Source organism: Quercus suber, unplaced genomic scaffold, assembly GCF_002906115.3.
Source record: "Quercus suber isolate HL8 unplaced genomic scaffold, Cork oak 2.0 scaffold_253, whole genome shotgun sequence".
Classification (NCBI taxonomy): domain Eukaryota; kingdom Viridiplantae; phylum Streptophyta; class Magnoliopsida; order Fagales; family Fagaceae; genus Quercus; species Quercus suber.
The window spans coordinates 828,372-856,193 of record NW_027069709.1 but is presented as its reverse complement, the minus strand read 5'-3'; the positions used below and the strand labels follow the sequence as shown (position 1 = coordinate 856,193).

At 32.1% G+C, this 27,822-nt stretch overlaps 3 protein-coding genes across 4 annotated transcripts; all 3 read left to right on the top strand.

The window, feature by feature from the left end:
* Positions 1 to 1,410: 1,410 nt before the first annotated feature.
* On the top strand, positions 1,411 to 8,385 carry LOC111986912 (WAT1-related protein At5g40230). The gene is made up of 7 exons (XM_024018609.2): positions 1,411 to 1,665; positions 3,171 to 3,236; positions 5,563 to 5,676; positions 6,868 to 7,105; positions 7,395 to 7,553; positions 7,634 to 7,782; positions 7,953 to 8,385. The coding sequence occupies exons 1-7, from the start codon at positions 1,469 to 1,471 to the stop codon at positions 8,086 to 8,088; spliced, it is 1,059 nt and encodes a 352-aa protein (XP_023874377.1). The 5' UTR covers positions 1,411 to 1,468; the 3' UTR covers positions 8,089 to 8,385.
* Positions 8,386 to 13,959: 5,574 nt separating this feature from the next.
* LOC111986894 (WAT1-related protein At5g40240) lies at positions 13,960 to 18,970 on the top strand. Its single transcript, XM_024018584.2, has 7 exons — positions 13,960 to 14,226; positions 14,323 to 14,385; positions 14,532 to 14,645; positions 17,010 to 17,250; positions 17,435 to 17,593; positions 17,668 to 17,819; positions 17,956 to 18,970. The coding sequence occupies exons 1-7, from the start codon at positions 14,036 to 14,038 to the stop codon at positions 18,110 to 18,112; spliced, it is 1,077 nt and encodes a 358-aa protein (XP_023874352.1). The 5' UTR covers positions 13,960 to 14,035; the 3' UTR covers positions 18,113 to 18,970.
* Positions 18,971 to 25,630: 6,660 nt separating this feature from the next.
* On the top strand, positions 25,631 to 27,736 carry LOC111986904 (WAT1-related protein At5g40230). Of its 2 annotated transcripts, none has more exons than XM_024018599.2 (7): positions 25,631 to 25,899; positions 26,008 to 26,070; positions 26,202 to 26,315; positions 26,525 to 26,771; positions 26,877 to 27,035; positions 27,131 to 27,259; positions 27,420 to 27,533. In XM_024018599.2, the coding sequence occupies exons 1-6, from the start codon at positions 25,706 to 25,708 to the stop codon at positions 27,239 to 27,241; spliced, it is 888 nt and encodes a 295-aa protein (XP_023874367.1). In that variant the 5' UTR covers positions 25,631 to 25,705; the 3' UTR covers positions 27,242 to 27,259; positions 27,420 to 27,533. The 2 variants fall into 2 exon arrangements, with proteins under 2 accessions (XP_023874367.1, XP_023874366.1); XM_024018598.2 differs by having other exon boundaries at positions 25,632 to 25,899; positions 27,108 to 27,259; positions 27,420 to 27,736.
* The last annotated feature ends 86 nt before the right edge of the window (positions 27,737 to 27,822 follow it).

Sequence of the window (27,822 nt, the reverse complement as noted above, 5' to 3'; positions counted from 1 at the left end):
AGGAATTAAGGAAAACGGAAATTCAAAAAAAAAAGAAAAAAAAGAAAAAAAAAAGAAAAATTAAATAAAAGAAACCGGTGAGTCTTGATAAAGTAAAAAATAAAATAAAAAGTTTGAATGTGGTCTTGAGGGAAATATCAAAGTGAATTGAGAATTTTTTTTTTTAATTTTTAATTTTTGGATAAGTTTGTTTTGAAAACATGGATTAATAAAGAGTGTTCTATTTTGTAGGAATTTTAAGTGGAGATAGAAATATATCTTTACTATATTATCCTCAAGTTTTGTTCCTAATAAACGTAAGGTTTAAAAATATTTTTGAATCATATAAAAGTTTAGTTTAAAGATAAAAATCCTTTTATAGATAATATAGATGAAGAAAAAATAATAATAATAAAATAATAAAAAATGATTTCTTAAATAAAATAAAGTATATAATAGATAATTTGACTTGGGTGTTTTGTAAAAATATTTGTGTAAAATAGAAAAAGTAAGTCCTTATGCTTAAAAAAAAAAAATGATATGATCAATGCTCTACGTGTCAAACATCAAATTGAAAAAGCAGAACTCTTTACTCTTAAGATTCAAACTGAAGAAACAGGACTGAGAGAGACACCTCTGTGAAGATAGATTGGCTAGTCAATTCTTCAACAGCGTGAACCGGATTGCTAGTTTGAGTTGTACTTGCAAGTTTGGTGGCGTAAGGGCATTTTTTTTTTTTTATCAACTTTTACTTTTACATTTTGGGAGTAAACGGCTGTGAAATTTGGAGTTTTTTATATATTAACTATGCGAATTTTTTGGAGTTTATTTTTTATTTAATTAGGAGCCTTGATTTAGAAAATATTTGGGTTTTAACGGTATAAATACAAAGGTAAATTACCGAAGTCTAACATATTTGTTAAAATTATTATTTTTGGGGTGCTTCGGGAGCTGAAGAAATGGGCCAAATTCTATTTTTGTTTTTGGATTTTTTTTTTCCTGAACAAACTTAAGATTTGGGAACTGATACATGCTTATATGTTTTGCCAAAATCTTAGTAGCCAATAAGGTTTTTTTTTTCCTTGAACAAACTTAAGATTTGAGGACTGATACATGCCTATATTTTTTGCCAAAATCTTAGGAGCCAATAAGTAAGTTGTTCTTAACCTTTATGGTTTTTAAGGGAGGCCACCCTAGCTCCGCATATGATAGTCATATTCATACAATTCAATCTTATCAAATCCACCCAAAATCAGGAATCATACCTAAAGTCCACCAACCAATCAATTATTGCTTTCAACCAATAGAAGAAGAAAAAAAAAAAAAACTAATTAGGGGGAGAGAGAGAGTACGAAGATTATAATATAATTTGCACATGGAGAATGACATTATTATAAAATAACCACTGAGAGATGCCTTTTTACTCTGTTCATTAATAAGAAGCAAACAAAGGGTGTTGCAAAGTTACAATAGAAATCATTGGAGAGAGATGGCAAGGAGATATTGTTACAAGGATGTTCTTCCATTTTCAGGCATGGTTGCAGCAGAGTGCATAAACGTTGGCTTAAACATCTTATTCAAAGCATCCACTTTGAAAGGACTGAGCTACTATGTCTTTATTCTCTACTCCTCTGCCATTCGTACTCTTGTTCTCCTCCCTTTCCCTTTGGCCTCCATCTTTCGTCGGTATGTCTCTCGATTTCCATTTCTACCATAATATTAGTGAAACAATCTTGATAAATTATATTTTCAAACTTATTTCTACCACAAATTTCTTTTTCAATTTTTTCTATCCCCTTTACAGTTTTGTTTGGATTGATAGGCTTGAGAATGCTCTTATGAATAGGAAGAATGTTCTTAAGCCAAAACATCACCATTTTAAGAAATATGTTTTTACATCTTGATTTTTATGTTTTTGTTATTTTGTTATTTTTATTTTTGTGTTTTTAACAGTAAAGTACAGAAATGGGTTATGGAAGCCTAACATATGAAACTCAAATGGCAAAATAACAACTTTTAAACTACAGGTAGACAATTTTAATTTTAACCAAACCACAATGAGTAAGTTGTAATTTGTCATTTTTTAAAACTTTTTTTTTCCAGAAAATAAAACATTTTATTTAAACCTTCTGTCCCAAATTCCGTTAATCTCATTAAAGGGAAAAATAATTTATGGTACAGAGATGGGTTACGGAAGCCTAACATATGAAACTCAAGTGGCAAAATAACAACTTTTAAACTACAGGTAGACAATTTTAATTTTGACCAAACCACAGTGAGTAAGTTGTAATTTGTCATTTTTTAAAACTTTTTTTTTTCCAGAAAATAAAACATTTTATTTAAACCGTCTGTCCCAAATTCCGTTAATCTCATTAAAGGGAAAAATAATTTATGCGACAGGCACATGAGATAACATCTCCTCATTAAAGGTCACTTGACCAATTAGGTTTTATTTTTTTTAATTATAAGGTTTAAAATGAAATTATTTTAAAGTATAACTTTTAAGTAAAATCATAGAAACTAAGTATTAAATAAAATTATTTGAAATTATAAGATTTAAATAAAACTTATCCAAAACTATGAGGTTTAAATGAATATTACCTGGAACTTTATGGTTTGATATTGCAACCTCATTTATGAGTAGTTTCTCTACGGAAAAAAAAAAAAAAATTCATATATGAGTATTTTTTTTTTTTCAATATCTTTCATGTTCTCATATCATTTATAATGTGATTTTACATCAAGATTTTGAGGACAAGGTTTCTTCAAACTCCACCTATAACTTTTTATTGAACGTGATTTTGGAAATTTAATTGTTAGATTATATGTTTTTTGTATTCTTAACATGTATGTCGAATGTTCAAATCGGATATTATTAACTATTTGATAATAATAAAAAAATTATGCATAATTTTTTACCATAAAAACTTGAAATTTAAACTTGTCATTGACGACATAGTTATTAATATTTGATCTTCTTGAAATTTTACACACACGAAAAATATAATAAGAACATGTAATCCAAAAAGTTAGATTTTCAAAATTTACATCTAATAAAAAGATATAAGAGAAGCTTGCAAGATATCTCTCCAAACTAGTTTAGAGAGAAACCTTTTTCCAAATTTTGATGATGTATTTTGTTATAGAATATTTGATGAAATATTAACAAAAAAGCTTCTTTATACATGTAGAACAACCGGGCTTCCTACAATCAAGTGGCCTATCATCGATAGAATTTTCCTACTTGGACTAATGGGGTAAGAAAGTATTACACCAAAAAGCTTTAGCAATTTGATTTGAGATTTGATAAATACGGTAGAATTTCAAACTATGACATCTGCTCTATAATGATTATTTTTTATCATTAGATCAATATACTAATTAATTTATGGTATAGACGGGGTTTAAACCCCAAATCTTTTGTTCAATAAAGACTATGAGTTGAACTTAAAGAAATCCACAAATTTGTTTAAATGCATTTGGTTCCCTTGATGTAACGAAATCATACCAACTTTGAACTTCATAGAAATGTGGGATACATTGGTTCGTAATTTATGAGAATGTAAGATTATTACAACTAGTAAGTTGCCCATGCGATGCATGGATAATTTTGTGATATTTTATATAAGACGGCTTTGGATAATGTTGTATATATATTATAAAGAGAAGGTAAACTGAATTAGATTAAAGAAATATATACATTTTGAGATATTAAAAATTAGTTTAGTAAGTTCGCTACATATTTGTAGCCTTCTTAAGATAACAATAATTTTTTTTTTTAAATCATGAAACAAAAAATTAATGCAAATGAGTAACAAGACCATAAAAATCAACTAATTTGTGTTGCGTTCACGTAGACATGCTGTAGGCAAGTGTTTATATGTGTATCTTAGAGATAATTTAAAATTAAACCATGGTAGAATATGGTTTTACATTGTGCACCAAATATTCTCTCTACTTACATACCCAAAACAAAAACTATCCAACCAAACTACTCAAACCTAAATCATATTTGAACCCCTAATTTAAGAAGAAAAAAAAGAAAAAAAGAAAATTACCCATAGGGGTTTCAGCATCTTGATGGTGATGGAAGATCAGTATAACGGAGGTGGTGACCCTTATATTTCTCTTTCTCTCTGTTTCAAATCTTTTGTCAGTCTCAAATATTTTATTTTGGTAATATATAGTGAAATTGTGAGTTTTATTTAACAATTCACAACATTTTTGTGTCTCTCTATCTCTCTCCAGTGCTTTATCTGGTTAGTTATTACTATTAATTCTTAATTATTATTATTTTTACTTTTTTAAAATACTAAAATAGTGGGTATGCTAAAAGACAAGGGTCATCAAATAGCCCATGGCCCATGGCCCGACCCAAAAACCCGGCAGCTCATCGGGCTAATGGGCGGCCCAGCCCGTTGTTATTGAGGCCTATGGGTAGCCCACTAGTCCAGTGGGTTAGGCCGTGGGCTAGTTTTTATGCCCATGGGCACCCGATGGGTTAGCCCAGTAGCCCAACCTGTTGGCCCAACTCGTTGCCCAGTCCAATAACTTAGAATTTATAACAAAAATATATACGAAGTGTATGAAGGATTGATCTTGAGATATTGTAATAGAATTTCTTAAGAGAACTCTCTCAACCACTAAGATATTTAAAGTAATTGTGCTAAACTTAGTTTATTAAATATATATTTTTCTAGTAGTCTAGCAAATTTGAATTAACCATTTGATTTTTTTTTTATTAAAGATAAAAATAAAAAACTATTTGAAGCCTTAATTTAAAAATATTAAATAAGTTTCCATCAAAAAAACAAAAAATTAAATAGATTTAACTATAAAAAAATTGTAATTAAGTATTAAATTCTTTGATTCTTTTCTTAAAAAAAAACTAGATTGATTATTCTCTTATTAAAAATTGATTATTTATTTTTAAAAATAATATGCTAACACAATCTCATGGGTAGCCCATTAGGCCCAACCTAGTAGGCTAGCCCGTTAAAGACAAAATGGGCATTGCCCATGGGCAGGGTCGTGGGCTGAGGTTTTCTCTTTCGGCCTAGCCCGACCCGGCCCGTTAACTAATTAATAGCCCATTATGCCCAGTCCATTGTGCCCTTGGGCCAAGTAAAAATGGGCCGGACTAGCCCGACCCGGCCCATTGACGACCCTTAGACATGAAGAATAGAGAAAGATGTGGTGTAAATTTAGGCAATTAATGAGATATTAATGAGATAACTATAAAATAAGTTAATGTAAACTTTTTGGTAATAGTAAAAAAAAACCTAATGATAGAGGTAAAAAAAGACTAAATAAAAAATTAAAGTGCCAATTGGCTTTGACAGGACCTCATACACTCTCACGTGAGGTCTTTGCTTTGATATATGTATTGATTGATTGGTGTGAAGATAATGTGACTACCCATCAAATGGTTGCAATGACTAAATTGTCACCCATGGAAATATGAGATTTTATTTTAAATGACTCAACTGCCCAAAATCAGTAACACATAACTCCAAAATATGTGTCTGAAATGTGTATTTTGATCTTATGTTTATATTTTTTTAAGTTTGGGAGGGCATGCAGGTTTTTAGGTCAGTTGTGTGGCTATAAAGGAATTGAGTTCAGTTCACCGACTCTTGCTTCAGCCATCAGTAACCTCACACCGGCTTGGACCTACATACTTGCTGTTATTTTCAGGTCTTTCTTTCTTAATTCTGATCAGCAACTTCACTCTAGTCATATTGTACCTAATTTTTTATTTACAATTCAATTTTTAAGAATGGGGGATTTAAACCATGAATGTTTCCATTAGAATTACCATGAAGTGCAATTACAAAGGCTTTTGATAATGCCTAAAATTTGTAACATGTTGCAATTGTGACCTTAAATTTTTTAAAAATATATATATATATATATATATTTTTTTTTTTTTAAAGTAATATGTACTTTTGCAATTACAAAGGCTTTTGATAATGCCTAAAATTTGTAACATGTTGCAATTGTGACCTTAAATTTTTTAAAAATATATATATATATATATATATTTTTTTTTAAAGTAATATGTACTTCCACTAATAGTTTGTTTCTTTTCAAGTGGCTGAGTCCCTTGATATGCATAGAGTTGTATACGCACTTATAACCTATCATTTATCCTCCCTACCTCATAAAATATGATCATGGCAATAGCGCGGTTTTTGTTTTTGGTACTTCACATAAATAAGACAATACACTAGTCTGTTAGCTACTGTAAGAAAACAGCAGAAGAAAAGAAAAGAAAACCCAAACATAGAATAGGTTGCAAAAAATATACAAAACATCTCAGGCACTTAGGCAGAAGCCCCTGAGATATTCAAGAAAGTTGCTGTTGCTTCTTGAGCGTAAAATCTTGCCTCACCAAGAATTCTGCAATCTAATTTGATGACAGAAACTTCTCTCGAAAGGTATCCTAGTAGTTTAATGTCGAATTTGTGACCAGTCACTCCTTTTGCACCCTGCATATACATAAACCAGGCATAACTAACCAGCACCACCATGGATTAAACGCCTTTGGATATCAGTACTCCAAAATTAAAGCTAAGCAATAGAGTGGTTGATTACACATTTGATATGGTACAAAGTGGAGAAGGGCTAATATATAAAGATAGTGCAGGCGGCCATGCGCTCAGGGCCATACTTGATGTATTATTGAGCATTTTATATATACATTTAAACTCTGTGATTAAATTTCAACTTCTTAAACCCACCTCTTCCTTGTATGTACAGGTATGTCTAACTGTAGTACAACGATTACGCCTACTGCTTTAATCATTGAGTGTCATGAAAAAAATTATTGTTGATTACTGTCACTAAATTTTCTTCTTTCCTCTATTTTTATTGGTTCTTCAAAAGAATGGAAAATCTAGCGTTGAGAAGCTCAATCACTCAGGTTAAAATCATAGGCACATTAGTATCAATATCAGGAGCTTTGGTAGTAGTTTTCTACAAGGGCCCTACAATCATTTCTCCATCTCAATCACTGTCTCTTTCACTTCATTCTCCACGAGGCACATCAGAAACAAAATGGGTGATAGGTGGCCTTTTACTTGCTGTTGAGTACCTTCTGCTTTCAGGCTGCAGCATTCTTCAGGTAATTTTATTTGATAGGTGATACTTCAAAGCATGGATTTGAATAGATTGGATTGGATTGTATGAGTGTGATATGCAGCATGTGCTAAGTCCCACATTGGGTGTTTACTTAGTAGATCTTGGCTTGGCTTATAGCTTGGCTTATATAAATGATTATGAGTAGCCATGACTGTAACTTGATTAGTGCTTTCAATATATAGTACAAACGTGAGTAATAATTTTCTTGTCTTGTGACATTGTGAGAGAGTCTTTAGATAAGCTAAATTTGAATTCTCTGGAATATTTTACAGACCCAAGTTTTGAAAATATATCCAGCAGAGACAGTTGTGGTCTTCCTATACGTCTTGTGTACAGCAATTATATCTGCACCAGTATGTTTAATGGCAGAAAGAAACTTACATGCTTGGACACTAAGGCCTGATGTAACATTGGTGACCATTTTATACTCGGTAAGAACCAAGAAACGTGGACAATACCAAATGATAGAACAAGTTATTGATAATATCTAACTTTCATTCTCCCTGATCAGGGATTCTTTGGTTCATCCATGAGTATTGTTATCGCATGGGCCTTGCACTTGAAGGGGCCTGTGTATGTTTCAATCTTTAAGCCATTGTCAATAGTAATTGCAGCTGCTATGGGTGTCATATTCCTTGGTGATGCTCTCTATCTTGGGAGGTATATAAATCTCTCCTCCTCATCAAAAATGCACATTTATGCATGTATATAGAGACACAAATTACCTTCTCCTCCAGACTAAAACACCAATTAGAGTACTCTATCATGAAGAAAGGATCAACTAATTTTCATACTTCGTTGGCATTTTTCTTTTCTTCCTAATGTTGCAGCCTCATTGGAGCAATAATATTATCGATTGGATTTTATGCTGTCATTTGGGCTAAAGCTAAAGAAGAATTGAGCTTGGGATCTTCACCTGATGATAAGACCCCTTTGTTGAATAGCTACAAATTTGAAGGCATGTAGAGTAGATATTTGCGGATGAATACTAGCTGATTAAATATTGAATGGCACTGAGCTGCTTGCAGTCCAATACCTCAATGGTATTTTCACTTCTACAGTAAAAGTGCACTTCAGAAGGGCTAAAGAAGTGGGTTGATATCTGAGTACCTACAAACAGCAATTAATCATTTATTTTTTTTAATTTTTTTTTATGAAATGAGCTTCTTAGGTTGCTGATGAAGAAATGTGTGTGTAGTGTTTGGGGAACGAAGTTACTGAAGAACAGAGAATAGAAGAAGAGAATTAAGAATGAGAAAGGAATTTGCTATTGGCATGCAAATTGTCGTTATATTAAATGCTCTTGTAACTCTGTATGATCATGTTAAATGACAATATCCCTAACATTAATCTCAAGGGATAGCACAATTGGCTAGAAACCATGCATCATTAAGCAGAGGTTTGTAGTTTGAATCTCCAATTCTTCTTTCCTTTGGGGCCAAAAGTTACCCCAAAAAGAAAAGAAAAGAAGAGAAAACAAAAACAAAATATTACTGTCAAAGAAAAAAAAATTCATCCAAAATCTTAAGTGATAGTACAACAATAGTGACATTTTTTATGATGTCTTATATCTATAGTTCGAACCCCACTTTCTTCGTCCTTACTATCTAACTATTAACCAAAAATAAATAAATAAATAAATAAAAGAAAAAAGAAAAAAGAAAAAAGAAAAAGAAAAGAAAGAGGTGTATATGTCGTCCACTTCAACCAAGGAGAAACTCAATTTGAATATAAATTTCAATCCTTTTTTTTTTTTTTTTTTTTTGAAATGAATTTCAATCCTCTTGTAATAGTCATAGATATAATAGTCAATACCAAATCTTTTATTCTTTTTTTTTTTTTTTTTTTTTTGAAATGAATTTCAATCCTCTTGTAATAGTCATAGATATAATAGTCAATACCAAATCTTTTATCCTATTTTCTCTGACTTTAAGTTCTTGCTAGGGGTCATAGATCTCCCTAAATGCTTTCCAGATTTGTTCACATTAACCAAAGAGACAAAGTTACTTTTATCCAATTTCCCCCTTAGCACAAGTGATTTTTGACTATCACCTCCTTATTATGTGATTTATGTCTAAGATAAAATTTACTAAATTCATCAAAAGCAGCTCTCCAACATGATGCTAGGCTCCCACTGCACACCTTTGGCATGATAGTCACTCCAAAAATTTAAGTGGTTGTGGGGTATGAGAGGTAAGAGCTAGAGTTCAAGTCTCCAAAATTGAGTTTTACACATATACATATTTAGATTAAGTTAGATTAGAATTTCTTTCTTTTATAAAATAATAAAAAAAAAAACAAAAAAAACATGCTGCTAGGCTTTTCAAATTCTTTATTTATTTATTTATTTATTTAAGAGATTATGCTTTTCAAATTCATGACAAATTAACCTAGACATGGCAAAACGGGTTAGAATTTTCTGACCCGACCCGACCCGACCTGAAAAATACCCGGACCGAACCTGATTTTTTTTTTTACCCGAAGCAAAAACAGGTTGACCCGTGACCCGACCCGTGTTTTTTTTCGGGCCAACCCGACCCGACCCGACCCGAACCCGAACCATTTTTTTAAAACTTTTTTTTTTTTGGTAAAAAAAATAGTAAGACTAAGACAATATTGGTTTAATTGTTTATTGTGAACTTTAAGGAAACAATTGATACATTTACATAACTATATGCAAATTAATTGAAAGATAAATGGTTGAATATTCTGTAATGAGTAAATATTTTTAGATATCAAATAGCAAAATACATGCCAAGATAATCTGGTTACAGTAGAGTTAAAAACATAAATTTAAAATTGTAGACATGTGAGAAATATTCACAAGTGTGAAAATAGTGAAGCTAAAGTATCAAATTAGCATAAATTATGAATACTTAGACCTATTTTTTAATAATTTATGTCCAAAATAAACGGCTTTTCAAAATAAATTATGATATTTCCTAGAGTGTGTGTTGCTTAACAAAAATATGATATTCATAAAAGAGATCATGTATAAATAAGTAAGCAATCAAATTTTAAAGTATATCTCAAATTGAAATAGAGTGTCAACTACAACTGATAATAGATTATAAAATTAATTTTCAAGATTGTAAATTTATTATATATTTTTATTCTTTATCAAATGAGTTATCCAATAAGTCATTTGTAATTTTGTTTTATATTTGGAATGTTGATATTGTGTAGAAATAAAATTTGTGTATTTGTTTTACATATCTTTGTGTTATTTTGTTTTAGATAGTAATGTTCGGATTTGTATAATTTTAAAATTGTTGAATAAGTATTAATAATTAAGTTTAACTGAGTTCATTCTTGATATAAGTGATGAATTCAAAATAATATATTTTACATCAAGTAATTTGTTGCATAACTTTCCAAATGACAGATACATGTTGTTTTCTTTATTAAAAAAAAAAATTCATATGAAAAAATAAGGGTCAACCCGACCCGACCAGTAACTCGATTGACCCGAACTTGATTTTGACCCGCTTAAAATGACCTGTTTTGACTTGTGACCCGTTTGACCTGCAATCCGATTGACTCAACTTGAACCCGACCCGACCCGACCTGCCCGTTTTGCCGTACCTAAATTAACCATTGAAACCAATAACCTAGTCTAAACTCTATAGACAATTCTTTCTCAAAGATTGATTATGTGGTCATTAAAAAGCATCTGTTTACATTTATTACCAAAAGAAACTAGTACATACAGTAATAAATCATTTTGGATCTTTCAAATAATTCACTTTATAGTCCTATCTTCCAAAGCAATTCACATAGCTCGCCTATAGATACTTGAAATTAGATTTGGATTAAAATTTGAATTTGAAATATTTTTATTCCAAATTCACAAATATTAAAATATGTCTTATGGATTTTAAATTATCCAAATAAGATATTTGGATTTTAATTATCCAAATTCAAATTCTTATACTTAAATCTTGCCATCCAACCACACCAGTAAAAAATCTGTATCTTCCAAAGAAATTTCCATAAAGAATCCTTATCCTCCAAAGCAACTTCCAGAGCGAACCGTATCTTTCAAATACCATATAGGACCAACAAGTGGTGCAGAAACCTAAGCCGCTCCGATATATTGTTTAATTGGATCATTTATGTATTTAAATAGGTAAACCTAGTGAAAGCCAACCGGTTTTTAACAATCTGGATGAGTTGTTTTCACCAAGTTGGTTTTGCAACATTTTACTTTTATAGGTCCAATACAATATCGTATTCCAATTTTTTTTTTTTTAATGAATTTGATATTAGATTTTTCGATGAAGATAGAGTTTCAAGTTTAGCTCTGATCATAATCTATTGGAATTGGAGTAGCTAATGAGATATGTAACATGCATTTAATGTAGTTTTTGGAGTTTGAGATATAATTTTGTTCCTAGAATTTTAAGATATGTAATAATAATATATATATATATATATTTTTTTTTATTTAGAAAAAAGTTAGCTACAATTTTTTGTGGCATTAATATTTTATTCTATGTTTTTTAGTGTTGTTAATTATGGAAATTGGTTAATTTTAATTTTAATTAGTAATTTGGCATGACTATTTTTTTGATTTACATATTTTGTTTTATGATTTCTCAAATTATTAATATATTTCTTAATTTTTTTTATTTGATCTTATGATTCGACCAATGACCCACTGGCTGACCTATTGGCACGTTGATCACCCTTTCCTTGTGCATTAATTCCTTGTATTTAAAATATATATATATATATATAGATAACTAATGTGAGGTTGAGTTTCTTGAAAAATTTAAATAAAAAATTTATGATAATGGTATCCCACTTATATTTTATATAAGGGAATGATCAAATTGATACCTAATGATTCTCATAAAAAAAAAAAAATTGATACCTAATGATAAGCTACATAAATTAACAAAGAACTTATTAATTTCACACTAACAATATAAAACATATAGTTAATTTAGCCTGTGACTTTTATTCCTTTGTATAATAAATCATGGATTGTCAAGATAAATTAGTATTCAAATACATTATGAATTTTAAAATTATTTCGTATCATTATATAATAAAAAAAAGTTAGGTAAATAAAATACTATTTTAATCCCTAAATTTTAAAAAGATCATTTTTTATCCCTAAACTATTGCAAATTTCGTCTTTCATTTCTAAATTATTAAAAAAAATTTACTTCATATCTTTAAACTTTTAAAAATGTATTTTTTATCCCTATTTTTATTTCTAAAATATTAAAAAAAAAAGTTTAAAAATGAAAAAAAAAAAACTTTTTAAAGTTTAAGAACAAAAAGACAAACTTTTTGTAAAATTTAAAGACCAAAATAGTATTTATCTAAAAAATTTATGATAACATAAATTTTTATAATATTTACTTGATTGTAATTAGTGCATAATAAAATGATGTTAGAGGTAAACACGTAAAGCTTAGATTGTAAACAAAATTCTACCCTATGTAATTTTATTTATTTATTTATTTTTATTTTTGAGAATACAACCCATGTAAACTTGATCCCATAAAAAAAATTTCTAACTTCACCCACACGGCTGACTGCATGGCACAACAGTTCGGTCCTTGTCAATTGTCACTGTTGCTTGCGACTTTTGCGGTTTTTTTAATGTTGGTTTTCGAAGACCATTGCTAACGTGTCGGACTAAATCAAACCCACTTTGCTTAGTCAAGCATGGGGTTACAATTAACATGATACTTAGATCTCTGTTTTAAAAAAATTCAAGAGCCAGAAGGGAATATTGTGCCCCTTACAAAAGTATATTCTCACATTTTTTTTAAAGGAAATTAGATATTTAAATTATGGAATTATTGTATAGTTCATACATGCGCTGATTAATTTGCAAGAATGATATTTATATATTCTTTTTTTTCTTTTTTCTTTTTTGAGTAACTAATGATATATATATTCAGAGGTGAAAATTAATGTGTTTGAAATTTGAAGGTCGGTGTTCAAGTTTTTGGAAAAGAGTTTCACACACATGCACTTAAATTAGGTTAAAGTAGAATTTTATCTCAGATAAATTAAAAAAAAAAAAAAAACTAATGTGTTTGAGATTTGAGTACCGAAATATATATTATGTACTCTTTTGTAAACAAACCAAAAGGTCATCAAAATAATATGTATGTAACTTGACCACAACATCCCAATCTTTTCTAAAGAGCTATAAAAAGTCATATGAACACCAGTTATTCACTACATATATATACATCGAATTCAGCCCACAATATCTGTAACGGAAAAAAGAAAGAACATAAGAGAGTTACAATGTAGGTCTATTACATAAAATATAGTTGACTTATTAAGGCCTCTAATTAGGTTTGAATAAACGCATATCAAACACAATCAAGAGGCTGACTAATGAATATCGGCTAAGATGTATGTAAAATGCTTGAAACATGAATCATGTACAAACTATGCTAACAATAACTATAGAATTCATATCTTAGACAACTCACAACAAGTTTTCGTGGAAATTAAATTTGTAAATCAACAAGTGATGCAAGATTTTTCATAATTTTTTATATAACTAGCGAGATGATATATTATAATGGGTGTTTATAAAAGTAGTGGAAGTAGTCAGTTAATGTGAATATAATGTTATTCCAATTATATATAATTTATTGTTTCAATAGTTGTAAAAGAAAAGAATGTAAAAATTTTTTTGGTTCCTTAGCCTTACTATTTGCAAATTAACCAACCAGTCAATTATGTCTCCCAATGAAATTGAAAGCAAGACCAATGATGTAACGTGGAGAATAATATTTTTTGTTTGGATTTGAGTGGAGAATACTATTATCAACAACAACTGAGAGATATTTTTTATTCCATTCATTAATAAGCAAAAAAAAGGGATTCTATTTGCTATAAAGATACAGCAGAATCATTTGAGAGAGAGAGAGAGATGGCAGGGAGCTGTTGGTACAAGGATGTTCTTCCATTTTCAGCCATGGTTGCAGTAGAATGCACTAATGTGGGCTTAAACACCTTATTCAAAGCAGCAACTTTGAAAGGGTTGAGTTTCTATGTCTTTATTCTCTACTCCTATGCCATAGCTACTCTCCTTCTCCTCCCCTTGGCCTTCATATTTCGCCGGTATGTCTCTTATAATCTCCTTTTCTATATCATACAAACATATTTTTTCTCTATGATCAATCAAAATATTGACATAAAGCTACTTGATATATGCAGACCAGGGCTTCCTACGTTCAAGTTGTCTCTCCTCTATAGGATTTTTCTACTTGGAGTTCTTGGGTACGAAAATATTACACAAAAACAAGCATTTGCAATTTAATTTTGTGATTTTGAGATTTGAAGACGATAAATTTGGAAAACAAGAACTGTGTATTTTTCTTATGTTTATATTCTATGTTTTTTAATTTGGGTGGGCATATATGCAGGTTTTCAGGTCAATTATGTGGCTATAAAGGCATAGAATATAGTTCACCGACACTAGCTTCAGCCATGGGCAATCTCACACCGGCTTTTACTTTCATATTTGCTGTCATTTTCAGGTTTTTTTTTTTTTTTTTTCCTCCTTTTATAGTTTTTGTCCTGCTCATGGTCTCTACAATAGTGAGTAGTTTGCAATTTAATAGCTGAAATATTTAAAACTTCTATTAAATATTAATGTGTGGCATCATAGTCCATGTGAACAGAAAGAATCAATTATTGTGCTCCAAAGTAAACATTTAAACAGTAAAATTAGAATATTTTAAATTTAGAAATCAAACGAGAACTTTACTATCTTTTTAGGCATCAACAGTAGTAAAGTCTAATGTTTTATTTTAGGATGTGTTTAGATACAGTTTATTTTGCTAAAATTTAAAATTTATTGCTAAAAATAATGTAGATAAATATAAAAATTAGTTAAAATATTTAAAATTTCTATTAAATATTAATGTGTGGCATCATCGTCCATGTGATCAGAAAGAATCAATTATTGTGCTCCAAAGTAAACATTTAAACAGTAAAATTAGAATATTTTAAATTTAGAAATCGAAGGAGAACTTTTCTATCTTTTTAGGCATCCACAATAGTGAAGTCTAATGTATTATTTTAAGTTGTGTTTGGATACTGTTTATTTTGCTAAAATTGAAAATTTATTACTGAAAATAATGTAAATAAATGTAAAAGTTAGTTGAAATAGTACAATGGGGTCTATAAATAGTACCAAAAAATGTAGTGAGACCCATAAATAGTACCAAAAAGTATATAAACAGTAACATATGACCCACCAATTTTTTAGCAAAATGCAAAAATCTTTTCTTCAACATGAACGCTTATTTTTATGGGAAAATTACACTTCACCACCCTAAACTATGCACTAGATTACACTTTACACCATAAACTATTTGATTGCACACTTTACACCTTAAACTATCACACTTATCACGTTTTGCACCCCAGTGTTATTTTTGCTGTTATATTTAACATAATTTTATTGCATGTGACAAGCACATGCTTCTTGCTTAGGTGGAATAAAATTAAAAGACTGAAACACCCTTTCTCAAAATCAATAAAAACAAAACCCAAAATTTTCCACATCTCCCTCTATCTCACGTGGGGCCATCCTCTTCCCCAAATTCCATGTAGCTTCATTTGCACTGTCTCTAAAAAAAGAAAAAGAAAAAACACAAAAATCTCAGACTTTCTCTCATATCTTCCTTGGCCATTGACAAAGTTCAAATCTTCTATTACAGGTTAGCAAAATCAAAATGCACAAATGTGATTTTGAGAAACATAGAGTTCAAAATGCCCGGATGTAATTCTTGACTGATTTTTTTTTTTTTTTCTTTTTATCGTTCTCTCCTTAGAACGATTTTGATGATTATTTTTGATGAATTCATCATATTCTTCTTCTTAAAGTGGAAATGAAATGAGAAACACTATTTTAATACCCATGGTTGCTTTACCATAATCCTCCCCCACCAGGGCCACCACCACCAAATAAATAATATAGAAAAACATAATAATAATAATAATAATAATAATAATAATAATAATAATTTGCTGTAATGGGAGGGTCTGTCAACTATGCTTGTGACAAAATGTAATAGAGTAGCATCTCAGTTGGTAGACTGGACTGGTAGAGTAAATGAGTTTCATGTCTGGCTAGTGGAGGGCTCTGACTTCTTCAAACATTTGTACAACAAGAACTAGTAGTGTAGTTCCTTAATTCAGCTACTGCTATTTTAATTAAATTAAAATAAAAAGGTTAAGAGATTTTTATGGCATTATGTCCTCAGAAGTCCTCTCTCAGCTAAGTTCTACCTATCCATGGCATTCTTTAACATGGTTTTAGACATTTACTTGACCAGCTAAGAGAAGACATATCACATATGGATCACAACACAGATTTACAAAATGTTGGCTAAATGTTGAGTATGAGTACAAAGATTTACAAAATGATGAACTTGTAATATAGTGCAAGAATTAATACTCTTTCATTGTCTGCGCTTAGTTTATCATTTTATTATTATTATTATTATTATTATTTGGATTCGATAGTTGCAATAATGGAGAGAAGTATTTGAACCATGAACACTTTTATTAAAAATACAAGAAGATGCCAGTTGAGATACAATGCTTTTGACACATTTAGTGTATCATTGAGTCTTTACTTATTCATTTTAACTTTGTTTTAAGATTGAAACTTCTGAAGTCCATCTAACTGCAGTACTATGGTTTTGACACCTCTTTCATTAATACAAGAAAACTTGATCTATAATTTGTGACTAAAATTTATTTTAGAGGCATGGTAGTAATAACTATTTCATTACTCTTTATGCCTACGTAACTTTGTTCCTTGCTATTTAAAGTTGATTACCATCACCAAAATTTCTTCTCTCTTCTCCTCTTATGGTTGCTTAAAAAAGGATGGAAAATCTAGCTTTGAGAAGCTCAATCACTCAGGCTAAAATCGTGGGCACAATAGTATCAATCTCAGGTGCATTGATAGTAGTTTTCTACAAGGGCCCAACAATCATATCAGCTGCATCTCAATCACCATCCCTTTCATTTCATTTTTCATTGGGCTCATCACAAACCGATTGGATCATAGGAGGACTTTTACTTGCTGCTGAGTACCTTTTGATTTCAATTTGGTACATTGTTCAGGTACATTATAATAGATGGTACAATTAAGTACTTAGAAAAACTTTAGACTCAAAACCTTTTTTTCTTTGATAAGTGAGTTTTGGCCTTAAGGGCAGGTGCAATTGAAAATTTGAGCCTGTGACCGCTTGGTTCCGATCTAATTAAGGTTACAAATGCCAAATTTGAATTATATGGCATTTCACAGACCCAGGTTATGAAAATATATCCATCAGAGCTAACTGTGGTCTTCTTATACAAATTGTGTGCCACAATTATATCTGCACCAGTGTGTTTAATAGCAGAAGGAAACTCTAGTGATTGGAGACTAAGGCCTGATATAGCACTGGTGTCCATCATATTCACGGTAAGAAATTAACATTGGCTACACGTGACAATTTTGGGTATTGATAATGTCTAACTTTCACTCTCTCTGATCAGGGCCTCTTTGGCTTACCCTTCACTACAGTTGTTCGCACATGGGGCCTGCACTTGAAGGGGCCTGTGTATGTATCAATCTTCAAGCCATTGTCAATAGCCATTGCAGCTGCTATGGGTGTCATTTTCCTTGGTGATGCTCTATGTCTTGGGAGGTATATAATTCTCTTTCCTTCTCATGAAATTGCAGAAGCGTACACATATAAAGACTAACACACTCAATATTACTTATGTTAGTTGCATTGTACTAATTTTTTTTTCCCAAAAGTCACTGCGTTTCTGTTCTTGCAGCATCATTGGAGCAATTATAATATCAGTTGGGTTTTATGCTGTCGTATGGGCAAAAGTTAAAGAAGAATTGAGTGAGGACCATTGCAATGGTAGTTTGGGATCTTCATCTGATGGTAAGATCCCTTTGTTGCATAGTTACAAAGCTGAAGGAATATAGAATATATGTATGTAGATGAATGCAAGCCCGTCAGAGATTGAAGAGTTTTAGGATCCGTTTGGATAGAACTTATTTTGCTGAAACTGAAAACTGAAAACACTGTAGCAAAATAATTTTTAAATGTGTGAATAGTGTTGTGAGACTCATTTTTAATAAAAAAGGGGCTGAAAAGTGAAGTTTGTGGGACCTGTGAATAGTGATGGGTGCACTGTTCACGGGAGAATAGTCAAAAGTTGCGGCTTGAAAAAAAAAAAAAAAAAAAAAAAGCCTAAAAACGCGCTAAAGAATAAAACGTGGACACGGATGTGTATCCAAATGGATACTTAGGCTGCGTTTGTTTTGGGTGAAAAACATTTCCAGAAATGCTTTTCTGAATTTACGGGTGTTTGGTTGCACCTGAAAAATCGATTTTCTGGAAATTAATTTCCGTTGACTATTGGTCAGAGGTGAAAATGGATTCAGTTCCTATTTTCACTTCAAATCCTATTTTCCGGAAAACCCAAAAACAGAGAGCATGAAGAGGGAAAGGGAGAAAGAAACAGAGAGCACGAAGAGGGAGAGGGAGAAAGAAATAGAGAGCCCAGCGCCATCGTCGATCCAAGCCCAGCGCCCAGCGCCCATCGCCGGCGGCCACGAACCCACGAATCGCCGATCCAAGTCGAGAGACCATCGCCGGCGACCACGAACCCAGTCCCCATCGCCTCACTGCAACGAGCAGATCCAGTCGCACCTTCGATCGCGCCACGCCGTCGATTGTCGATGGTCGAACTCCTTCGAACCCAGCGCTCTTCGCACCGACGAGTCGCACCGCGCCGTCAATCGTCGTCTTCCTCGATCTCTCCGTTTTTTTTTTTTTTTTTTTTTTTTTTTTTTTTTTTTAAGTTTGATTGTTGTTTTTGTTTTTTTTTTTTTGATGAACTGATTGTTGTTGTTGTGGTTGTTGTTGCCGGAATTTGGTGTTGTTGTTGTTGTTGTTGTGTTGTTGTTGCCGGAATTTGTTGCCGAAAATTGTGAAAAAATGGTAGGAAAATAGCATTTTTCTAATAGAACCAAACACATGAAAATATTTCCACAACAATTTTCATAATACAACCAAACACTTGAAAATATTTTCCTTTTCCGGAAAATAGCATTTCCGGAAAATAAGTATTTTCTGAAAAATATTTTACGGGAACCAAACGGACCCTTAGAGGAAAAATATTAGGGTGATCACCACATTCTTTATTGTGACCATTGTAATTGTTACTTTACGATTAGTGAGACCTTTTTGGATATAGTCCACTTCTCACAAATGTATGGAAATTAATGCTACATTAATTCTTAAGGGGAAAATGGCCTAACCATTGTGTAATTATATCTTTAAAAGGCAGAATGAAATGTGCAAGTTCTTGGGCACTGAACCTTGGTGAGATTGAACTTTTAGGTAACACTAAAAAAAAACGTAATGAAAAGAGGTAAAAAAATAAAAATAAAATACAGACTACATGCAAAATATTTTGTCACAAGAATTAACCAACATATATATATATATATATATATGTATATATATTTTTAAGTTACCCAAAAGTTCACATTAACTTATTTTTATTGTTATTTCATTAATCTCTCATTGATTGCTTGAGCTTACACCTCACCTTTCTCTTTTCTTCATATCTTTTAGCATACCCACTGTTTTAGTTTTAAAAAAAGAAAAAAGAAAAAAAAAAGGATTAATAGTAATAACTAACTAGATAAGGTCTTGGGGAGAGATAAAGGGACACAAAAATATTGTGGATTGTTAAATGAAACGCACTATTTTACTATTACCAAAATAACATACCTGAGATTAACAATATATTTTTAAGAGATAGAAAGAAAAATCTGAGAGGTTGTCACCTCTGTCATACTGGCCTCCCACCACCATTAACATGTTGAAACCCCTACGGGTAATTTTTTTTTATTTTATAAAATTAGGGGCTTAAATATGATTTAGGTTTGGGTAATTTGATTGGATATAGTTTTTGTTTTGGATAAATAAGAAGAAAGAGTATTTGGTGCGTAATATAAAGCCATATTCTATCATGGTTTTAAATCATCTATAAGACACATGCATACACACTTACACCATGTCTTAATGCCACATTAATGATGAGTGGAAAACGGTGAGAGAGTTGAGCATACTTTAATTTCATGGTGTGTGAAAGCTCACTTAGTGTGTAAAACACTAGTGAATGTTTAGACCCCCAATTTCAAAAATACCAACACAAGCTTATATTCAAACAATATATGTGCGGAATGATAAATATAAGCTATACCCAAATAAACAAACTACTCTAAGCCATAATATAATCACAACATAGCAATAATTAAATGCAAAGAGTAAGGGATAAAGAGAAGCAAACGCAAGATAATACCGGTACGTGTTATCGAAGAAGAAACCGAAGAACTCAGCGAAAAATCTCTCCGTCGCCCTCCAAGCGGTAAAATGATCCACTAGAAAATCAGTTGGGATACATGAATAGCAAAAGACCCTCCAAGCCTAATCTACCTGATGCACCTAAGCCCTCCAAGCTTCTTGCTCCAACAGGGTTAAACCTAACCTTATCTTTTCTAACTTACCGAATCCCGCAATAAGCCCATTGCATCAACCAAAATGAATTGGTCCTCTCTGAATTGTTTCCCAAACACCAAATAACCTTCTCACTGATATGAATATGGTGAGGTAAGGATTTGGCTAAAGATCCTCTTAAGGGTATGACAATGGAGAGGGTGAGAGTAGAAGAATTTAAGAATCAAAGGTATAAGATTGTGGATGAATCAATCTTATTGTTCTCTAGAGTTTATCTCTCAAAATTCTCTTTGAAAGCTCTCTACATTTCATGGGAATAAGGGTATTTGTAGTAGAGTATGAGAAGGAATGTGAAAAGTCATTTTTCTGCAAAACAGGGTGCTTTGGTGAGTGACTCGCGACTGGGATGAGTTACGAGTTCCAGTCGCCAAATAACAGAATGACCATACTGTACTTTTTGTCCTATAGTGATCCAGCTGTCCTAACCCTTCAACTTCCTGCATGCTTCACACGTGTGATAGTTCTGGCGAGTCACCATTCACGAGTCAGCTGTGAGTTCTAGCCACGAGAATGCTCTTGAATGCACACACTTGATCAAATCTTTACACTTTCTCATACACAACCCTTACATAATTCTCACCTAAATATAGTGTTTCTAATTGCTGAATTATAAGCAAATTTGGCACGGAATAAAGCCAACACATGGTTGAATAAATTCAACCTTATAGTATATAATATGTGAACACATCACAAATTAGTTTATTTTCATAGTCATGTCACTCTTTTGCATTTATTTTTGGTTTCATGATTTTTTTAAAACTTAGTCTTACTTAAGAAGGTTATAAATGTACAGTGAAACTATTGACCTAATTTATCTCAAAATGGATATATTTCTTCTCCAAAAGAAAAATTAATAGTTTACTTTTTCTTTATAGTATATGTACCTAGGAAGCACGGTGCGCCGATTGGGCCAGCGCACCCAAGTCAGATATGCATGGACGCATCGTGCAACCGTTGACACACCTTGCGGCTATGGACGCAGTTGCATGCATGTCCTTGGCCGAACTTTTTTTTTCGTTTCCGATTTGGCCTAATTCGGTTCGAAATAGGCCTAGAATCGGACCGAATAATTTCTTTAAAAAAAAAACATAAAATATTTAATCAAAACACACTATTTTGACAACCTGCTTTAAAGAAATAACCCTAAAATCATCTCAAAGTCTCTCTTGTTCTCTCCATCTCCTCTCTCTCTCTCTCTCCCTCTCTCTCTCTCTCTGTGTAAGGTTGAATTTAATCAACCATGTGTTGGCTTTATTCCGTGCCAAATTTGCTTGTAATTCAGCATGTATAAATCTTGTATTTAGGTGGGAATTGTGTAAGGGTTGTGTGTAAGAGAGTGTGAAGAAAACTCAAGCTATGTGCATTCAAGAGGAGTCTAGCAACTAGATCTCGCGACTATCAAGTCGCCAAAGTGCCACACATGTGAAGCATGCAGGAAGCTGAAGGGTCACGACAGTTGGAGTACTACAGGAAAAAAAGTACAGTCTGGCCTGGAAGTTTTCTCACGACTTGTTCCAATCACGAGGCCAAGTCGCCAGAATACCCTATTTGGATGAAAACTGACTTTTCACATTCTTCACATACCCTACTATAAATACCCTTATACCCACGAAATGTATAGTGCTGAAATAGGAGCCTATTGAGAGAAAAACCCTAAGAGAGGTTTATACAACACACCCACCCTATTAGAGAGAGCTACTCATTCCTAGAGAGATATCTTTGTAGTCTCTTCTCATTCCCTCTCCCATTGTTATACCCATTGAGAGGATATTTGTACCCAAACACTACCTACACCCATTCAAAGTGTTGAGAGTGTTTTTGGAGCTTCGAAAGCATTGGAAGATGCCAAGGATAACGGATGCAATATGGAGCTTATTGCGGGATCCGGTAAATTAGAGAAGACAAAGTTAGGCGTAACCCTGTTGGAGTAAGAAGCTTGGAGGGCTTAAATGCATCGGGTAGATTAGGCTTGGAGGGTTTATTGCTATTTATGTATCCCAACTGATTTTTTAGTAGATCATTTTACCACTTGAAGGGCGGCGGAGATGTTTTTCACCGAGTTCTTCAGTTTCCTCTTCGATAACACGTGTCGGTGTTATCCTTGTATTTGCATCTCTCTTCCTTTACTCTTTAACCATTAATTGCTACTGTGTTCGATAACCACAATATGGAGCTTATTGCAGGATCCTGTAAATTAGAGAAGACAAAGTTAGGCGTAACCCTGTTGGAGTAAGAAGCTTGGAGGGCTTAGATGCATCGGGTAGATTAGGCTTGGAGGGTCTATTGCTATTCATGTATCCCAATTGATTTTCTAGTAGATCATTTTACCGCTTGGAGGGCGGCAAAGATGTTTTTCGCCAAGTTCTTCAGTTTCCTCTTCGATAACACGTGCCGGTGTTATCCTTGTGTTTGCATCTCTCTTCCCTTACTCTTTAACCATTAATTGCTGCTGTGTTTGTGATTAATTATGGTTTAAAGTGTTTTACCTATTTGGATATTGCTTATATTTCATATTCTGCACATATATTGTTTGAATATAAGCTTGCTTTGGTTATTTTGTAATTTGGGGTCTAAACATTCATTAATGTTTTACACACTAATTGAACTTTCACCCTACCCACGGCTCCAGCAGTCCAGCTCTCCCTCAAACTCCCTCCATCTCTCACTTTATTATCTACTAATGCTTTTAATTTGGTATATGTTTACCATTATATGGAAAAAAAAATGTTTAGCAATATATAGAAAATAAAAATAAAAATATATTTAATAATTTATTAATAAATGTATCTTGCCGCACTTGTATTTTACTTTTTCAAAAAAAGCTGTGTCGCCACATGCGCACGCCCACCCAAACCCAAATCCGCAACCGTGCTTCCTAAATATGTACGAAATTCTCCAAAACCGTTTTACATAAAATATCACAAAATTATCCGTGGATCACATGGGCAACTTACTAGTTATTAATAAATGAAAAGTGCTACGTCCACAACATTTTTGCAACACTTTCACAAAAAATCGTAGGCGGTAAATTGTTATTGGCTCTAATTTGAACCCACAATTGAAATCACATTTATTCCTATTACTAGTAATCTGTCACTTAAAATTTGTTATGAAACTTTTGTTGAGATAACATTTCTCTTAATAAATGTATATGAACAACTACTATAGTTATCAAATCTCATAATTTGACCAAAAAACAAAAAAAGGAAAAAAATAGTATTATGTTGAACTTTTCCATTTGCATTAACGGAGTAATTATTGGAAGGATGAAATACTTAAAATTGTAATCCTTTTCTGTGTTATTATCATATAAATGTAATAATGGCTGACATCAAGTTTAGCGGTATAAGCGGCTTCAAGAGTTCTTTTAGCTCAGTACGCATCATAGCCTACTTTAGCGAGTAAAATCTGCCCTACAGGGTGCCATTCTTGACATTTGTTAATATTTTACTCAGTCATCGACACTGCCTTACACTCCTTCGGTTTCAAAAAAGGGCTTCAAGAGCTCCTCAAATTTCTCCTATGGTTTATGACTTATGACCACCAATGTTGTAACCTATGACGTTTCTATAGTTTCACTGCATGAACGCAGACTGTTTGATTATATGACATCTGAAAGAGAAGTGTGATATCTGAAGGTTTACTTTTCAAGGCCAAACAAAAAATGACTATGATGTTTTCAGATACAGAAATCCAACAACTAATCTAATCAAATGGGGACACAACATGCCTTGGGAGATATTTTTGCTTTGGTGGCCGATTTCCACGCCCTGAGTAAGCATTTTTGGCCTTTTCTCCTTGTATACCAGTCTAATCAAAGAGGGCAATTAGAAATACAAGCACACTGAAAGCCAATATGAAATTAACAACATTTCAAATGACATTTTTCTTAATTGTAGATTTGGAATTGAACTTGGATCTAACGTTGATCAGACTAGGAGGTTGAAACTTAATACAAATTATAAAAATATGATTGTCATTAGCCATCAATTCTGTTGACAATTTTTACACTTATCCAAAACAAATTGATTAGATAGTGATTACTGTTTAGTATGGTTTACATGGAGTACGAACCATATTTGAACTTGATTTCATAAACAATTTTGCTGCAATTTGCTGTATAAAGTAGATATAAGATACTAGTGATTACTTTAACAATTTGACCAAATAATTCAATTTTAGGTAAAACACTATTTTGATCCTTAAACTTTATCAAATATTTGTTTTTCATCCCTAAAATTTAAAAAGATTGTTTTCGTTTCTAAACTATTGAAAAAAGTTATTTTTTTCATCTCTATTTTTGACTCTAAACCATTAAAAGGAACTCTTTAGTCTTTATAAAGTTTAAAGATGAAAAATATAACCTTTTAAATTTTAAGGACAAAAAACAATTTTTAGTAAAATTTAATAATCAAAATAGTATTTTATCCTTAAATTTTTATACAGAAAGTCATGAATTAGGAAATACAACTACAAGCATGTTCAACTTTGAAGAAGATCATGGGTATCTTATACCCACTCTATTCTTACTTTGGGGCATATCAAGTTCAAGGTTAGTTGGAGGGATTTTTTGTCATCCCCTATAATTAAGGTAATTTCCAGTTTCGCCATTAATAAGGTGCATAGGAGAGTGCTAAAAAAAAAAAAGTGTTTTGAAATATGGCAATAGAATATGTATAAAATAAATTACAATTAGTATATATAATTACAAGTAATCAAGTTTCGATTCTTAAAAAAAAAAAAAAAAGGTCAAATCGTAAGGATTGACGGACCAATCAATTATTTCTTATACCAAAAGAAATAATTAATTAATTAATTAATTATGTCACTATCTAGCGATTCATTGAAAGCAAAACCAAATTAACCAATGATATATATTACGTGTTGAATGGTATTGAAATTTGCTCTTTTAATTAAGAAGCAAAGGAAGGATGTGAATATGTTAACACGGATACAATAGAAATCATCAAGGGAAAGAGAGAGAGATGGCAGCAGGGAGCTATTATTACAAAGATGTTCTGCCATTTTCAGCCATGGTTGCAGCAGAATGCACTAATGTCGGCTTAAACACCTTATTCAAAGCAGCCACTTTGAGAGGGTTGAGCTACTACGTCTTTATTTTCTATTCTTCTGCCATAGCTACTCCTCTTCTTCTTCCCTTGCCTTTCATCTTTCGCCAGTATGTCTTCTAATCTCATTTTATGTATAAAAAAAAAAAAAAAAAAAATCTCTGTATATATGATATGACCAATGAAAATATTTACAAAAGGCTACTTGAAATATGCAGAAGAGGGCTTCCTACATTCAAGTTGTCTCTCCTCTATAGAATTTTCCTACTTGGAGTGATTGGGTATGAAAATATAATACATGAAAAGCTTTTGCAATTTGAATTTGTGATTTGGTGATGATGAAAATGGAAATTAAGAACAAGAAATGTGTATTTTGCTTATGTTTATATTTCATGTTTGGGCTGGAGGGCAGGTTTGTGGCTCAGTTGTGTAGCTATAAAGGAATAGAATACAGTTCACCGACTCTGGCTTCAGCCATCAGCAATCTCATACCAGCTTTTACCTTCATACTTGCCGTCATTTTCAGGTTTCTTCTTAAGCCTTCTTTTTATTTTTAACATTTGTCATGATTTGATCTATGATTTGCAAATATGTTGTGTCACCGTAATGCTTATCTGATTGCTCTTGTAAGTCCACGTAGTGATTACTTAATCATTGAGAGTATAGAATACATTTAAGGTTGACCACCATCACCAAATTTTTATTCATTCCTCCTCTTATGGTGTTTCAAAAAAGGATGGAAATTCTAGCTTTGAGAAGCTCAATCACTCAGGCTAAAATCATGGGCACAATAGTATCAATATCAGGTGCATTGGTAGTGCTTTTCTACAAGGGGCCTACAATCATCTCCGCTTCATCTCAATCACCATCCCTTTCACTTCCCTCTCCACCGGGGTCATCACAAGCCAATTGGGATTGGGTGATAGGCGGCCTTTTACTTACTGCCGAGTATCTTCTACTTTCAATTTGTTACATTGTTCAGGTACTTTGCGACTGAGTACCTTAATTAATTAGTACATCTAAGATGTGGCAAATTTAATGAGATATAATTTGGAAGCTAAAATTTGAATTCTGTTGCATTTTACAGACCCAAGTTATAAAAATATATCCTGCAGAGCTAATTATAGTCTTATTAAACAACGTTTGCGCGACAATTGTATCTGCACCAGTATGTTTGATAGCAGAAGGAAATTTAAGTGCTTGGAGACTAAGGCCAGATATAACACTAGTTGCCGTTATATATTCGGTAAGAAACTATTGGACTACAAAATCACAATCTGGCTATTGATAATGTCTAACTTTCATTCTCTCTGATCAGGGAATCTTTGGTTCATTCTTCAGCTCTGTTGTTCACATATGGGGCTTGCACTTGAAGGGGCCAGTGTATATTTCAAACTTCAAGCCATTGTCAATAGCCATTGCAGCTGCTATGAGTGTCATATTCCTAGGTGATGCTCTCTATCTTGGAAGGTATATAATTCTCTCACTTCCTCTCTCTTAACGAAAAAGACTATTTTTTCTCCCTTTTCAAGCCTAGGACATAATAGTTCTAGGAAGAAGGAAGAATCAACTACTACCTGTGTTTATTTTTTACCAATTCATTGGCTTTCTGCTCTTCCTAATGTTGCAGCGTTATTGGAGCAATAATATTATCATTTGGGTTTTATGCTGTCATATGGGCAAAAGCTAAAGAAGAATTGAGTGAGGACAAGTGCTATAGTAGCTTGGAATCTTCACCTGATGGTAAGACTCCTTTGTTGGATAGCAACAAAGTTGAAAGTATACATATTATAGAATAGATGTATGCAGATGAATGCTAGCAGATGAAGGGGCATATCCATTGTACTTAACTAGATAATGTCTCATCAACATCAGGAAATGCTACTTTATTCTATTTTACCATCTCAAAAAGTTACTTTATCAATTATACCATACTATTTTACAACATACCCAACATCTCAAAATTCTATTTTTTCCCATTTTATTTAAATATTCTTTTTTATTCTTTTTTTTTTTTTCCTACTATTTCTCTT